The sequence below is a fragment of the Aegilops tauschii genome, chromosome 2 (genome assembly GCF_002575655.3).
Source record: "Aegilops tauschii subsp. strangulata cultivar AL8/78 chromosome 2, Aet v6.0, whole genome shotgun sequence".
NCBI lineage: Eukaryota > Viridiplantae > Streptophyta > Magnoliopsida > Poales > Poaceae > Aegilops > Aegilops tauschii.
Window position 1 is genome coordinate 256,832,300 of NC_053036.3, and position 17,927 is coordinate 256,850,226.

Sequence of the window (17,927 nt, forward strand, 5' to 3'; positions counted from 1 at the left end):
AATGTGCCAGTCCTCTTGAGGTCTTTGATACGTCTGCAACATATCTATAATTTTTTATTGTTCCATGCTATTATATTATCCATCGTGGATGTTTTATATGCATTAATATGCTATTTATATCTTTTTTGGGACTAACCGATTAACTTAGTGCCCAGTGCTAGTTGCTATTTTTTCCTTTTTTTCATTTACAGAAAATCAATACCAAACGGAGTCCAAATGGAATGAAACTTTTGGAGGATTTTTCTTGGACCAGAAGACAATCACGAAACTTCGAGAAGAGGCCAGAAGACCCACGAGGGGGCCAAAAGCCCTAGGGGCGCCCCTAGCCTTGTGAGCGCCTCACAGATCTCCTAACCCTAATATCTGCTCTATAAATACCCGAATATTCCCCTTACATCAGAGGGCACACCAAAAATACTTTTCTGCCGCCGCAAGCTTCTCTTCTCATGAGATCACATCTTGGGGCCTTTTCCGGCACTCCACCGGAGGGGGATTCGATCACGGAGGGCCTCTACACCAACCTTGCTGCCCTTCCGATGATTTGTGAGTAGTTTACCACAGACCTACGGGTCCATAGCTAGTAGCTAGATGTCTTCTTCTTTCTCTTTGATCTTCAATACAATGTTCTCCTCAATGATCTTGGAGATCTATTCGATGTAATCTTCTTTTGCGGTGTGTTTGTTGAGATATGATGAATTGTGGATGTATGATCAGATTATTTACGAATATTATTTGAGTCTTCTCTCAACTCGCTTATGCATGATGTAAGCTATCAGATTAAGATAGCTTTGTATTTCTCTCTGATCTATTGATTTGGTTTGGCTAACTAGGTTGGTTTTTCTTGCAATGGGAGAGGTGCTTTGTGATGGGTTCAATCTTGCAGTGTGCTCACCTAGTGATGGTAGGGGTAGCGAGGCACATATTTGTATTGTTGCCATTAAGGAGAAAAAGATGGGGGTTTTACCATTTTGATTGGATCTATCCCTCTACATCATGTCATCTTGCTTAAGGAGTTACTCCATTCTTGTTAACTTAATAGACTAGATGCATGCAGGATAGTGGTCGATATGGGGAGTAATAGTAGTAGATGCAGGCAGGAGTCGGTCTACTTGTCACGCACGTGATGCCTATATTCATGATCATTCCCTTAGATATCGTCATAACTTTGCACTTTTCTATCAATTGCTCAACAGTAATTTGTTCACCCATTGTATGTCTTCTTTCAAGAGAGAAGCATCTAGTGAAAACTATGCCCCCCGGGTCTATTTCTCATCATATATTTTCAGATCAATAAAACCAAAAATACCTTGCTGCAATTTGTTTATATTTACTTTATTTTGCCTTCTACTTATATTTTATATCTATCTCTATCAGATCTCACTCTTGCTAGTAATCGTGAAGGGATTGACAACCCCTTTTTCGCGTTGTGTGCAAGTGTTTGTTAATTTGTGGAGGTGCATCTATTGGGGACTTGCTTGTACCTCCTACTGGATTGATACCTTGGTTCTTAACTGAGGGAAATACTTATCTCTACTTTGCCGCATGACCCTTTCCTCTTCCAGGGAAAAACCAACGCAAGCTCAAGAAGTAGTAGTGTGCATGGTCGCAAACGTTTCCTCTCTGCAAACCGTGTCGGATTATGATGTATATGACACACGTTCGTGCTTTACAGACTGTGTGCACCGTAACGACCTACAGAGCATATTTTGACCCTAATTTAATCGCTACTATTTAAATTTGTACCCAATTTGAATTTGAAAGTTGGCTATAACTTTATTCATATCCATCAGGTTCAACAACCAATGCATTATTTGATTCGCAGATACATATGTTCAAGAATTACATAAGCACCAAATAAAGAATGATGAACCAGGGTTGTATACTTGTACCATTAAACACGGTAAAGAAAGATGTGAAAGACATTCTGGTTGTTGAACAAGGTGAAGCGGAATGCCCGTATTCTGCTCTCCTCCATGCAGAAGGCATGCGCGACTCTAGTTCAACCTCTTGTGATGGTCGACCGCCTATCCTTCATTGTCTTCGTTACTCATGAGGACATATAGATAGTCATTGTGTTCTGGTAGAAATACTTTAACCTTTGCATGCCCACCAATCATGTAGTTTGAGAGGTAATCTTGAGTAAACTGCTTCGAGAACCACTGCAAAGGAAAAAAGATTCAGACATTGTCATCTAACACAACTCATTATGGGCAGTAAAAAGAAGGTTGCAGAGTTCTTACTTACCATGCTATAGTTCACTGTTGTCTTGGATAAAGTGTAAACAACTAGTTTAATTGCCATCTTTTAACCCATTTTACTAATAATCTTTATCAGTTTCCTTACTTGATGCTGGTTCATCAATATCTCATTGCGCCATATGCAGAAAGGGTCAAAGCATGGATCCTTACCAATGACATGTACCTAAAAGTGCAAGTTAATATTAGAAGCTAAACAGCAATTGCACAATGATGTAGTACAACACTCCCTCCGTCCCATTATATAAGATCTTTTAACATCCAATATACTCACGGCATGGATGAATAAACATCTTATATTATGTGGCAGAGGGAGTTTATTACATTTTTACAAATATCAGTCGATTAACTGCAGTTAACTGCTGCTGTGTTGTTGTTGTTCTTGCTGCTCTTCTATGTATATCTAGACATCATCAGAACATCAAGGTAACACTCTTGGTTTGGGACTACATTTGCCAAAGGTTGCCACACCTAAGGTTAGGCAAGTTTGACCAACTTATGTGTGTGTTTGGTTCAAGCCACCTCTTAGTCAAGCCACACTACGGTCCCACATCACATACACTCAAAAAGTGTGGCAAGATTCTCTTAGGCGTGCCAACTTGTGGCTCTCATTTTGAAGAACTAACCTTTGGCAAGTTTTGCAACACTGTATGGCAAAGTGTGGCACTCCCGGGCCTAGAACCAAACAACCCTTCCTTGTTGCTATGTGGCCTAAGATTGCATATTTAGTCATTCGGTACAATGCATGTTGCTATGTAGCCTCAGATATGTTAGATATGGCCCTAGATAACCTACCAATAGATGGGTTACAGATATATTCAGTTAACTCTTTTTTGATTCGACAATTAATCCCTTATCAGCCCCTGGCCTATATGGTACCAGCTACCGATATCATGAACAATGAGTATATATAAGCCATGGGATGAAACTAACCTCGATGGTAGACAACAGTTGTTCCCAATATTGTCCTGTGTAAGTACATCTAAAGGCATGTTAAGCACAACAGGCTAAACATGAACCAAATATATCCATGGTAGACAACATAATCTCCAAGTGATAGCTTCATGGCGAACGTTTAAGCACGCTAGTTAAGAAAAACAAGAAGTGGAAAGGTGTTTTAACTACAAAAGGCCTAACATTTAAAAACAAAGCAAACACGGTCATTCAAACTGGTATTGTGCAGGTCTAAGTACACTAGTTATTGTTAAATCAAATGGAAAGGCGTGTAAAATACAACATGCTTAACAGCAACCAAATATAGTCATTCATAGAGCTATTTTTGAAACTGGTATTGATGAAATTGAACTACACAACTCATACTTGCACATATAGAACATCACATTGTGAATAACTGAAATAAACAAGGCATACTACGAACAACCATAGATAGCAATTGAAACTGGACATATGCTTACTACAAACAACCAAAAACCAATGAAATAAACAAGGCATAATGCAAACAACCAAATATAGCAATAAATACTGGACATATTCTCACTATAAAAGGGGTTCGAGAAAACAAATCATGGGATTCCCCCGGTGAAGAGGCATGGCAAAACAAATCATGGGTTTCGTCACTTGTCATAGATGGGCTCCTCCTCGTGGTCGCGGTCGATGAGGTCTGAATTGGCAGCTGAGGATCCCAAGCCAGCGTCACGGAACGTGTCCTTCAGAAATGACAAAAGGGGCTCCATGGCGATGAAGGATGGAAAAAATTTCATAACGAGCTAGAGGAGATCAACCGCAGGGCCATCGATGGTTGTCGAACCCAAGGGGTTGGGGTGGGCAACTTAACCTGTGACATAGCCCGCGTCAAGTCGTCGTAGTCGACGACCTCAATGTCGTAGCGGGCGTCCGCGACATACCAGAATAATCTAACCCGCTAATTGAAAGGCTGCAGCTAGTCATCATCGTCAGCTTCCTCGGCGGCCACACCTCACCGACGTCGGGTGAAGAGGCTGCGGTAAACCTCTTTTGGTCCATTCACTCCTTGAGCTCCCCGGGAAGCGTAGCCCGGGCTTAGGATGCGGCGCTCTGGAGTGGGGTGGTGTGGTGTGGGTATCTGTGGGAAAGGGGGCGTTTCGTAGGCGTCATCTAAGAAACTCATGGTGGCGAGGGTATGTAGATCGGTGGGTAACCTGCATAGGTAGACCGAAAGAGGTTGACGATGGAGGTGGTGTGGCGGTGGCGGTGGCCTAGCTAGGGTTTCGAGCGAGGGAGGGGTGGTGCTTGTGTGTGTGTGAGCGGGGGATTTGGGGTGAGCGGAGGATTTGGGGTGTGTGTGGAGGGGGCCAAGGTGGTGTTTGAGGAAATGCCACGGGTACTGAAAATTTTACTAGGCAGGAGTAAAATGGCGGGGCTACCAAAAATTTGGATCAGGGGATTGAAGCAGAGCGGGGCGGGAGTAACAAACATCACACACGGTTAAATCATAATAATCGTGAGCTATCAAACAGGAAAAACCCTCCAGTCGAGCAAATATTTTTGAGATTGCGAGGGATGCCGGCAGGAGTAAAATGCCGGGGCTACTGAAAATTTGGCTCAACGGATTGAAGCAGAGCGGGAGTAATAGACATCGCACACGGTTCACACATACTAATCATGTGCTATCAAACAGAAAAACCCTCTAGACGGGTAGATATTTTCGAGATTGCGAGGGAGTAGATATTTTCGAGAGCAGAAGGGAAGCCTCACGGAGCCCAATCGACTGTGATGATGTGGGTGACAGGGGCACCGGGGCGGCACACGGGTAATCTGAGGGAATCGTGTGTGTTGCGTAGCCAATCACAGACGATTCCTGCATCCGACTCATCAGTTGTTTATAAATTTGGCAAAAGAATGCAGGGAAGGGTCAGAACACGAACACACTTGCATCTGGACCAAATATATGTATGAAAAGGGTGCTTTGATGTTCAAATACCCAATCCACAACTTTGATGTGGCACCTGTCTCACAGAGCGCACGTTATTATTGCTAGTCCCCCCCCCCCCCCACACACACACATACTTTGTGTTGGCGGGAGGGGAATCCTAGCTATGAACGCATGCCCCCAAATAGCTAGGTCTGACATCTCACCCTACCATAACACAAAAACGAAAGCAGTCCATCATGCTCAACCCCCCTTTTGCTTCGGTCAAATTTGGACCATGTGTGGGCCCACAAATGTGTGCTTGTGGTGCGAGATGGGTGAGACCACATACGAACCACACCTGTGGGTTGCCCAATGTGTGTGTGTGTGTGTGAAAACGGTGTGTTGTGATATTTAAATACCCAATTCACAAATTTGATGTGGCACCTTTGCCTCGCAAATTAACCGGACATCGTCCCCGACGCCATGGAGCGAGGTTCAAAAAGTGCAAAGGTAGTGCCCCCCAACACACACACACACACACACACACACACACACACACACTTTGAGTCAGTGGGAGGGGGCATCTCACCAAGAGGTATTGTAACACTGACCAAGAAGAATCACCACCTTGGTCGTATAACCTCTCTCGTTGTTGGGTGAAAGTGATGGATGTCCACACGCGGCCCCACAAATGGGCTAGCTTGTTGCCGATAACCACGCGAGGGAGTGCCTGAAGACAACCACTGCGTGCATGTGGCCCAAACATATGTATGGGAGTGTTATGTGGTGTTTGAATACAATGCACAACTTTGATGTGGCACCGTGCCTTTGGAACCGAAAAGTCCCCACACGGAACCAGAAGGCGGGTTGGGTTCGGGCTGGGTCGGGGGGATTCTACAGTGGTCTGCGCGTCGCGCCTATATAGGGCGGGGGGTAATGGAATAATATTCTGTTACGGGTAACAGAATAGTCCAGCCCTATATATATATATATATATATATATATATATATATATATATATATATATATATATATATACACCACTGTAGAATCCCCCCGACCCAGCCCGAACCCAACCCGCCTTCTTCCGCCCGAGGCAGCCGTCGTGGGCGAGCGAGCGACGGCGGCAGCCAGAGCGAGGGAGCCCGCGGCACCGTGACTGGCCGGCGACGGATCCGCCGCCGCCTCCTGCCTCCCTCCACCGCCGGATCCATCGACGGGGTCGTGATCCCCGCCTCCTGCCTCCCTCCGTCGCCAGATCCATTGATGGGGCCGTGATCCCTGCCTCCTGCCTCCCTCCGTCGCCAGATCCAACGACGGGGCCGTCATCCCCGCCTCCTGCCTCCCTCCGTCGCCGGGGCTCCTTCTCCGGGGCCGTGATCCCCGCAAGGTGCTGCCTCCCGGGACCTCTTCACCAGACGTCCACCACAAGCAGGAGCAGCATCAATGGCGCCGCCTCCCAAGAACATGCCAGTACGCCGCCCACGAGAGGAAGAAGAAGAAGTCAGTCCACTGGAGGTAATGTCTGCTTCCCACGTTTGTGTCAGTTCATCAGTCCTGCTATGTATAAGAACCTAATAGTACATTGCAAATGCTTGATCAGTTCATTACACCCCTGCCACTTGATGCACAATTTGGATGTCGAGGTTACTGTCAGTACCTCTAATATGCTACCTTCAGTTCAAGCCAAAAAAATAAACTTATGCATCAGTCCAAGTAGCTACTAGGCTTTATGTAAGGTTCACCTACCACTGCAAGTTGTATGATGTTATTTCTAATAGTACATGCCGTGTAGTTGCGTCAGTTCGAACTACTGAAAGAATGTTGTTGAAAAAAATATACACTTGTTACACAGTAATTTCAATGATACATAAACTAGGAGTACTTCTAGTGTAGTTGCATAAGTTATAGATGAACAAAAGAGAAGACATGCATCAGTTTTATATATATGCATATCCATACATCTCTGAAGTTTAATGTTCAAATTGCAAGTAGTGCACCAAAATGTTTATGCATCAGTTATAGGGAAAAAGATAAAAAACTTTCCATAACAAATGAAGTTCAATGTTCAGTTTACAAGCAGTGCTAAAAAACAGTACATCAGTGTTGAACATGTACGTTCATCAGTTCGACTGAAAACTAAACCAGATACAAAACAGAGAACAAAGTTTAAATAACGGCCAGCGATGCAAGTTCAACTTGTACATTGCCTTCAATGCATGACATGTTACCCATAGCATGTATACGAGAAAAATGCAGAAAAGATTAATCCCAAAACTGTTGAATGTCATTGCAGAAGCATCCAAGGCGGCACACGCAGCGAGAGTTTGATGAGCCAAGCAGATATGGGGCACCGCCTAGTTGGGTAACACCAGAAATAGCACCTGGATACTTCAACAATATAGGCAGATTTCAAGATACACCAGAATCATCAGAAGCACGGACAGATTCTTCTATGCAGCAAACACCAATATCTGGGAATACAAGCTTTGCCACTGCTGGGTTGCAACAAGGCCAACAATTTCTGCAACAACAAATGTTATCCTTCCCTAGCGCATGCAGAAAGGCAAGGACAAGAAGCCGTGGATGGGTTGCAACAAGGCTTCCACCAGTCGCTCCGTCAACATCAATCATCTGTGCTGCAAAAAAGCGGTTGCGATGGGAAGACCAGGCCAAAGAGACAGAAATTTTGGCCACTCTAGCAGGTTCCAAAGTACAAGATATGAGCCATATAGACAGGAGCAACCTCACAACAAACCTGAGGGGAGACGACCGTACAATGAGAGACGGAGATCTTCATCAACATTGCTCCCTCCAAGAGATGCGTTACTGCATGTGCCAAGGGTGACACCACCCGCGCCCATACACCAGAGGGAACAGCAAACACCGGAGGCAGCACAGAGCTATACACATGTAAGTATCCATTCAGAAAAAAAACATACAAGCACAGTCCATACCATGGTACTGTGACCACCCCATCTAACATTTTCATAACTGCGTTTTTGTTTGCTCACTGTTGCGTGCAGCCACCTAACATTGAAGCTTACGTTCTGCCAAGACTATAGATGCGCTTTGAAACTTTCAAAGAAGCAAAGGACTTCTACAACGTCTATGCAAAGCACGCGGGTTTTGCTATCAGGGAAGGCTCAAAGTTTAAGACTAGAGCCTACCTTTATTGCACGTGCTATGGAGTCTATGAGTTGAAGGTGTCAGAAGCAAATAGACAGCAGAACAAGACGACATCCAGGACTAACTGCGGGGCTAAAATGAGGCTGAAGAGGGAAAATGATGGAACACTTGTCGTAAAAGAGATAGTCTGGGAACACAACCACAGGCTACAGCTCACCCCCCAAATGCTTGTCTTCTTGCACTCCCACAAAAAATTTGACAAAACAATCTTGGAGTACGTCAAGTACATGCAGTTCAAAGGCATTGAACACACGCAAATCATGAGCATACTGGGTAGCGATGACCCCGGTAGCTACTTCCCCGAAATGAATGCCAAAGACCTGATTAACCTGTAAGTACATACTTGTTCTCCTCCCATAAACCTCCTCCGTCTTTTTTCCTCTGTCAGTACAAACATATTACACAACGCATGACCTCACGCCAGTTCAACATGCATTTTTGAATGACTGTTCACTTTCAATATGCAGCAAAGCAAAGAATTCAAGGATAGATGATGTGGACGATGTCCTAAAGATTGTCAACTTCTTTAGGGAGATGAAAGCTATAAACAGGGAACTCTTCTGTGACATGCAACTCGATGAGTCCGACAGAGTTAAGAACATATTCTGGGCGAATGCAAGCTGCCGAGGGGCCTATCAGGACTTTGGTGACTGCATAACGTTTGACACCACATATAAGACCAACAAGTACCATATGCCACTTGGGGTGTTTGTCGATATTAACAACCACTTACAGACTACATTCTTTGGTTTCACCCTGATAAGAGATGAGGATGCAGATTCATTCAGATGGATGTTCAAGACATTTTTAAGGTGCATGAGAGGGAAGGCTCCTACATGCATCCTCACAGGTACAACCACCAAAAAACACCCCCAACCACCACCCCCACCCCCCACCCCACCCCCAAAAAAATAAAAGGAAAATAACAGAGTAAAAATGTTGTGTCAGTTCTATTTGTATATATGCACCACCATCTGCTGACCACTCCATGTCTCTGTTCTCATTACCAGACAAGTGCCCGGCAATGGCTTTGGCGATCCCAGATGCTTTCAAGAACACAGTACACAAGCTGTGCTGCTGGCACATTATAAAGAAGTACAGGGAACACCTCGCATACCTGTACTACCTGTACAAAGATTTTAAGGATGAATTCACATCAATCCTCAACTGGCCCCTCATGCCAACTGAGTTTGAGGCTGCCTGGAAAAGACTCATGGATAAGTACAACCTCCGTGATGATGCCACGATGGTGGCCATGTGGAACGAGCGTGAGAGATGGATATCAGCCTACTTCAAAGAAATTTTCTGCGCCAAAATGACATCCACACAACGAAGTGAGAGCATGAACTATGTGCTTAAGAAGAACTTCATAAGTGAGAGACAAAACCTACACCGGTTTGTCAGCCAGGTAAACTCCTGCGTCAAAACCAGGAGGCAGACAGAGAACCAGGAGACAATGGGTAACAGGGTATAGCTCTATCACCTGTCGTGAGACAAAAATAACATGCTTACTAAAGTAAAACTTTATTTGTTAGAAATTTTTTTGCTGCGAGAAAACTAATAATTTGGTCATCATTCTTGCATGGGCAGAAGGAACAAAACACGCTGACCTTCTATGGGTTTGACACCCAGATGGCAAAGGTTTACTCACGAGCTGTGTACAACGAGATCAGAAATAAGCTAAAACTGAGCACACTCTTCACGGCGACAGAGACAGAAGAGCCCACAAAGTACCTCGTGCGCTACAACAACCCGCAAAAACTGTCTGTGTGGGCTCAGCACACGTTCCAGGTGGTTGCAGACCCCGTGGGAGAAACATATGAGTGCGAGTGTAGGCTATGGGACCACACAGGTGATGACTAAAAAAAGATGTTACATACTGTACTACTTTTTTTGCAAAGTTTTTGTTCGAATGAAATGACAAAAAACATGCACCTCTTCCAAAAAAATACAAGTCTTTTCTGCGTGCATGTCCTGTGCATGATGCAGACAATTAAGGCTACCAGCGTTCCAGAGAAATACATCCTCAGGAGATACACCAAACGCCCGAACATCCAGCCAACATTCAACATAAATGACTTGAGGACAGTAGCATCAAACAAGGCATCCCAATACTGCATTGAAAGCTCACTGCTGACGCTGAACATGAGGGTGCACAGAAAAAGCTTGAGAAGCCAAGAGCAAATGGCAAGGTCACGGGTCATCATGGACAAACTTGAACAAGAACTCGACGCCATGCATTCTGCTGAAAATGGAGGTGTCGCGGACAATGAAGCCATTGAGCAGGATATTGCTACGATGTTATCCGAGATGAACCATCTGGGAGCTATTGACCCGTTCGACAATGAGGAAGAGGAGCAACAGCAACCAGAGCTTGCCCATGTGCACACTCAAGAGCACCAACATGCTCACATGCAAGATCATGAGCTTGATGGTGCTGTAGGCGAACGACATGACAACAGGACATCCTACCAGCAGCAGCAGGAAAGGGTGATTAAACCACCCATATTCTCAAACACAAAGGGGAGGAAGAGTAAGACGCAAGCAGCGAAAGCATCAGCCAAAAAGCCGCCACGCCCCATCAAGCGCGTGGAATTTGGCCCGGACGGCAAACCTCTCGGGATAAGGGCATGCGGATTCTGCAACATCGTGAGTAACCATAATTACTACACATGCCCACTCCGCACAGATGCCACTTTCAAATAGCAAACGCTGCACAAGCAGATTGGAGCTGCCCAGGTTTCTACCAATGGACACGACACACGTAACAGCTACACTTGCCGCAAGTGTGGGGGAACTGACGGACATAATGCCCGCACGTGCAAAGTGGGCAAGGAGGTCAGTGGCGCTGAACAGAAACAGGGCAAGGTACAGAGTTCCAAAAAATCAAAGGAATAGGATGAAGGAGAAGAGTTTGACGAGAATGACAGCCAGTCAGACGAAGACAACGAAGATGACAATATCGGGGACGAGGAAACTGAAACTGACGATGAAGCTGCCAAGGCTCAACCAGGAAAGGGCGCCGGCAAGGGACAACATTCGGGGCCAGTTAGGAGGAGCTCAAGACTGAACAATCCATAGTGGTTATGCTGCTGCGTCAACTGAAAAATAAGCTTGTAGTCTCAGTTGCCTAGGTACACAATGAGGAAACATTTCAGAAACACTGTCGTTACCAAAACTTATCTAGCTTTATCGTTGATTTCTCGATCAGTACTATAGTTAAGATATAATTTGTGATTTGTGCCCGCTGGACTAGTGACATTATTATGTAAACCATTTGATAATCCTTTTGAATGCAGTCACAAATATATTTGAAAAAACATATCTGGATTTATCTGACGCAAACACTACTGTCGACCAGTAACTCAGCAAAAAAATGTTAAGGAAAATCTAAACCCTCACACACATCAGTACTGATATTTCTCACTCGTCAGTACAAGGCAGAGTAACCAAACAGTTCAATCACCAGTCCAAGTACCCACAGTAGAGAATTACAAACCTCCATCATCACCAACCCTGACACGTGCAAGTGGGATAAGCAGCTGATAAGTACAGCTTGACAAGATGGATCAGTGCGACAGTAAAATGACATCGTCACCGACCCTGAGACGAGCAAGTGGGATAAAGCAACTGATAAGTACAGCTTGACAAGACTACTCAGTTCGACTAGATTAATACCCTGGCAAAGAAATTGGCTTGGACGGTTAGTTCTTCCAGGCCACCGCCCGCGCCACCCACTGGGCGGTGGCCACAAGGGAGTGCAAACAGCGACCCCACGACCACTACCACCACGTCCCCGACGAACCGACTCCCCCGCGCACTCAAAGAAGCCCCAAAATCGACTCCATCTCTGCCTGATTCACGGAACCACCATTGCCGCTTCCATCTCCACTCCACACAAACCACAAACTTCTCTCTCACAAGCGCACAGTCGCCAGAGGAAGGCGATGGCGGAGGAAACGTCCACCAAGCGTCATCATGGCGAGCTGTCGGACAAGAGCAGCAACCTCGTCGATGTTCATGTCCCCGGCGAGAAGCGCGAGTACACCAAAACCCTCACAGGGGTTGAGCTCCACGGCAAAGAGACGCTGGAGATCGTCTGCACCAGCGAACCAGACAAGGCCGACGAGGTGATCTCCAGGCTCTGGAGGAAGCTTGGCGGCATGCGTCGTAGGATCGTCGGTGTTGGTGTGCACTACACCAGCGAAGATGAACCTCCCCAGATGGCAGCAGTCCTGCAGTTGTGCGTCGAGGAACTCTGCTGGTGTACCACATCGCAGCGGCCACAAAATGGTAACCCATACTACTGTTCATTCATCGGTTGTACTAGTGCTCCCCAAAAAATTCCATTAAACTTGTTTCCCAACTAGATGAACTACTATAGTTTGTGAAGTGGATACAGGAGTACATGTTTCTCAAATTACATGCATTTCTGAAATTGTGAAGTGGATTGTTTCACCAGATTAGCATCTGAAACTGATGCACTGGATTAGCATCTGAAATACGTTTCACCAAATTAATTTCTGAACTTAATGTACTAGCATAGATTCTGATATTGATGCACTAGTATAGTTTACAGAATTGATGTATTAAAAGATGTTTGGTGAAGTGGTATAGGTCCATATCTTGATGCACATGTTTCTCAAATTAATTTCTGAACTTGATATAGAATTCATGCACAAAGATGTATCAAGCACTGGTATAGGTCTTTTATTCAACAAAAAAGAAAACTGCATTTGCCCTGTTTGGTTCATCTGTTTAATTAGTACAGTATCCTGAAACTTCCATGAAACTTGTTTACCAACTAGACGTACTAGTGTGGTTTGTGAAAGTGGATGCACTACTGCACTTTCTCAAGTAGATAAATGTTATTTTGAACCTGATGCACTGGATTACTATTTGGAAAATCTTACAGAAGATTAATTTCTGAAGTTGATGTACTAGTGTAGTTTCTGATCTTGATCTGATAGTGTAGTTTATGTACTCGATGTATTAAAAAGATGTTTCTGAACTTGATGTAGTGAAGTATTTTCTGAATTTGGTCTAACTTTGTTTACTAGTTTTTGAAGTACATTCATTCGTTATTTATGCTACATAAACATCTACTTCTGGATTCATCGCTTGTAAAACAAAAAAATGAATAATTCAAACATCAAAAGTAATGCTAATTTTCAAAATGTCTCTCCCCTTGCAGGCCCAAGTGCCTGAACGACATGCTGCAGCATGAGAGCTTGTTCACATTTGCCGGTTTCAGCATTGAAAGCGACAAAAAGAAGCTGAAGATGTCCGGTTTGGAGATCAACCCCAACAAGTTCATCGACATTCAGCGCAAGTGGAGAGTTCGATACACCGGAAAAGAGTACGACTCCTTGACTGATGTTGCAGCCAGCATCATCCACCCATTCTAAAATGCATGAAGAAGAACATCGACACGCAGGAAGACCACAAACTATGGGGGATCAGCCCGCTGCCAGACAACCTCATCGAGTATGCAGGAGTAGATGCGTACGCCGCGTACAAGTCATGGAACATGATCGACTACATCACAGATGGTTGGGAATTTGCAAAAGAGCGGGAGGCTGAGAAATTCTATGACCACCCCTATTGCCCCTTTTAGGGATGAAGATACATCAGAGCCTGCCTTCGTTCTCCTTCCGCTTGTGCTTGCCTATTATCTTGTTGTTTCAAATTAGTAGTTTGCTCTTGTTGGGTTGAACCAGTATGATTATGTCGTGCTTGTCATGGTTGAACAAGTTTACTTATGTCATCAAGTACAATGTTTTGCTTATCTCATTATATAAGTTTGGTAGCTTTGTATGTTGTTAATCCATCATTTCAAATTCAAAAGTAGCTTCTGAATGGAACTTTGTGGCTACTCTAAAGTACTAGTTATGAAGCAACTAATCACACAATGTTGTTCCATGTGTAGTTTTGAATCAGTTTTGTATAGAAAACATGACGTTGAAAACAATCAGCACAATTTGAGTTGCTTAACAACGCTTCAAAAGTTGAAGCAGAAATTCTTAGTACTTCATGTAGTGTTCTCATTCATATGTAGCTGCTAGAAAATTAACAAGTACTAGAACAGAAAAAGTTAAGAAGCATCAGCATGCACTTATGTTGGTCGCTTGTAGATTAAGAATGACAGTAATAGTACACTTGATCGGACAGTACATACTTACTACAATAAAAAGTACAAAGAAGCATCAGTCCGTAATCCCCCCCCCCCAAAATGTCAGACTAAGAACATAAGTGCTACTATGAATGGACTATCAGTACAACTTAGTCTACACGCAAGTACCATAGTTCTGAAAATGACACCAGAAGACCCTTGAGAATAATCACAAAAAAGAAGGCAAAAAACTCAAATGAAAAAGATTACACTTACACAAAATTCACAAAGAACAGGAACAAAAAGAATCAGTCCAAGTTACTGGTGGAGTCAAGTACTAGATTCAAACAAACAAAAACAGAAAAAATTGACCGCCCAAGGACAGCCGCAGGCCCTGACGATGCTAGATACTTGAACTCGAGCCCATGGGCGAATCCCTAGTAATCCGCACAATGCAGGGCCTACCGTCGAGGGCCCACATGTCATGAGAGAGAGAGAGAGCATCGTGTATAAGCGCTCAGGTAAGTGTTCAGAGGAGTTCGACCGATGAGCCTCGGCTGCGCTTATAAACAGGTCTAGAGCCCCCTCGACTAGCGAGGTGGGACTAAACCCACCCATAGCGCACGCGCATGCCGCACTGCACAGCCGCGCGGGCCATTTGGGCCGGAAAACGGCCCAATAGCCTCCATCGTCTACAAACACCCCACCAATAAGCCCACTTAAACAAACCAGAGGGCGGGGCAAAGAAATAAAAACTACAAGAAAAATGTTCAAAACTGAAAATATATAAATTCAAATACTAGTTCGCAGGCAATAACTTTAAATACGAAAAATATAAATAAAAATAATTTTAGCTCTGCACCACGGATGATAAAAAAAGGAAAAAATATGATACAAAAACAATGAACCTCTAAAAAGAAGAGAACTTAATAGCCTATCTCTTAAATATACATAATTTAAAAAACCGAATTAAATATTACTTTCAAGTTCAACTACTAAAATGCAACAAGTTCAAATAGATTTTCTTTGTCAATTATGCTAAATTTCTTATTTATATAAAATCTGACAAGTTCAACTACTAAGATGCAACAAGTTCAAATAGGCAATGTTTGTCAATTATGCTAAATTTCTTATTTATATAAAATCTGACAAGTTCAACTACTGAAATGCAACAACTTCAAATAGATTTTCTTTGTCAATTATGCTAAATTTCTTATTTATATAAAATCTGACAAGTTCAACTACTAAAATGCAACAAGTTCAAATAGATTTTCTTTGTCAATTATGCCAAATTTCTTACTTACATAAAATCTGACAAGTTCAACTACTAAAATGCAAGAAGTTCAAATAGATTTTCTTTGTCAATTATGCTAAATTTCTTATTTATATAAAATCTGACAAGTTCAACTACTAAAATGCAACAAGTTCAAACCTGACAATGTAGCCGCGTCGTCGCCTGCTACGGCTCGTTCCTGGCTCGGCCTCGCCGGGATGGGGGAGGGGGGTCCCGACCACCCTCCCCCCCCGGCTTGGCCTCGTGCTAACGCGGCAGTGCGCTCATTTGACAGGCGCAGTGGGGTTATTCTGTCCCTCCCCCCCCCCACACGCACCCACACACCCCTAAAGATAGATAATGGGGGCAAGTCCATACAAGGAAGATGTGTCAGTACAACTATGCCCCTCGGTGCGGTGCGGTGCGGGGGCAAGTCATGTTAATGACTCGCCTCCGCATGCGACGCCGCGGCACGCGCGTCGTCGCCTGCTACGGCTCGTTCCTGGCTCGGCCTCGCCGGGATGGGGGAGGGGGTCCCGACCCCCCCCCCCCCCGGGCTCGGCCTCGTGCTAACGCGGTAGTGTGCTCGTTTGACAGGCGCAGTGCGGTTATTCTGTTTCCCCCTCCACACGCACCCACACACCCCCTAAAGATAGATAATGGGGGCAAGTCCATATAAGGAAGATGTGTCAGTACAACTATGCCCCTCGGTGCGGTGTAGTGCGGGGGCAAGTCATGTTACGGACTCGCCTACGCATGCGACGCCGCGGCACGCCGCGTCGTCGCCTGCTACGGCTCGTTCCTGGCTCGGCCTCGCCGGGATGGGGGAGGGAGGGTCCCGACCCCCCTCCCCCCGGCTCCGCCTCACGCTAACGCGGCAGTGCGCTCGTTTGACAGGCGCAGTGCGGTTATTCTGTTCCCCCCCCCACACACACGCACCCACACACCCCTAAAGATAGATAAGGGGGGCAAGTCCATACAAGGAAGATGTGTCAGTACAACTATGCCCCTCGGTACGGTGCGGTGCGGGGGCAAGTCATGTTACGGACTCGCCTCCGCATGCGACGCCGCGGCACGCCGCGTCGTCGCCTGCTACGGCTCGTTCCTGGCTCGGCCTCGCTGGGATGGGAGAGGGGGCGCTAACGTGGCAGTGCGCTTGTTTGACAGGCGCAGTGTGGTTATTCTGTTCCCCCCCCCCACACACGCACCCACACACCCCCTAAAAATAGATAATGGGGGCAAGTCCATACAAGGAAGATGTGTCAGTACAACTATGCCCCTCGGTGCGGTGCGGTGCGGGGGCAAGTCATGTTACGGACTCGCCTCCGCATGCGACGCCGCGGCATGCCGCGTCATCGCCTGCTACGGCTCGTTCCTGGCTCGGCCTCGCCGGGATGGGGGAGGGGGGTCCCGACCCCCCTCCCCCCACTCGGCCTCGCGCTAACACGGCAGTGCGCTCGTTTGACAGGCGCAGTGCGGTTATTCTGCCCCCCCCCCCACATGCACCCACACACCCCTAAAGATAGATAATTGGGGCAAGTCCATACAAGGAAGATGTGTCAGTACAACTATGCCCCTCGGTGCGGTGCGGTGTGGGGGCAGGTCATGTTACGGACTCGCCTCCGCATGCAACGCCGCGGCACGCCGCGTCGTCGCCTGCTACGGCTTGTTCCTGGCTCGGCCTCGCCGGGATGGGGGAGGGGGTCCCGACCCCCCTCCCCCCACTCGGCCTCGCGCTAATGCGGCAGTGCGCTCGTTTGACAGGCGCAGTGCGGTTATTCTGTCCCCCCCCCACATGCACCCACACACCCCTAAAGATAGATAATGGGGGCAGGTCCATACAAGGAAGATGTGTCAGTACAACTATGCCCCTCGGTGCGGTGCAGTGCGGTGCGGGGGCAAGTCATGTTACGAACTCGCCTCCGCATGCGACGCCGTGGCACGCCACTTCGTCGCCTGCTACGGCTCGTTCCTGGCTCGGCCTCGCCGGGATGGGGAAGGGGGGTCCCGACCCCCCCCCCCCGGCTCGGCCTCGCGCTAACGCGGCAGTGCGCTCGTTTGACAGGCGCAGTGCGGTTATTTTGTCCCCCCCCCACACGTACCCACACACCCCTAAAGATAGATAATGGGGGCAAGTCCATACAAGGAAGATGTGTTAGTACAACTATGCCCCTCGGTGCGGTGCGGGGGCAAGTCATGTTACGGACTCGCCTCCGCATGCGACGCCGCGGCACGCCGCGTCGTCGC

General features: G+C 46.2%; 2 protein-coding genes across 2 annotated transcripts; both read left to right on the forward strand.

Moving 5' to 3' along the window:
• Positions 1-8,171: 8,171 nt before the first annotated feature.
• On the forward strand, positions 8,172-11,001 carry LOC109770568 (protein FAR1-RELATED SEQUENCE 5-like). The gene is made up of 5 exons (XM_073507040.1): positions 8,172-8,626; positions 8,763-9,145; positions 9,306-9,763; positions 9,886-10,086; positions 10,285-11,001. Exons 1-5 carry the CDS (start codon positions 8,172-8,174, stop codon positions 10,999-11,001), a joined length of 2,214 nt encoding a protein of 737 aa, XP_073363141.1.
• Positions 11,002-12,242: 1,241 nt separating this feature from the next.
• Positions 12,243-13,912, forward strand: LOC141040927 (uncharacterized). Its single transcript, XM_073507041.1, has 3 exons — positions 12,243-12,538; positions 13,490-13,673; positions 13,715-13,912. Exons 1-3 carry the CDS (start codon positions 12,243-12,245, stop codon positions 13,910-13,912), a joined length of 678 nt encoding a protein of 225 aa, XP_073363142.1.
• The last annotated feature ends 4,015 nt before the right edge of the window (positions 13,913-17,927 follow it).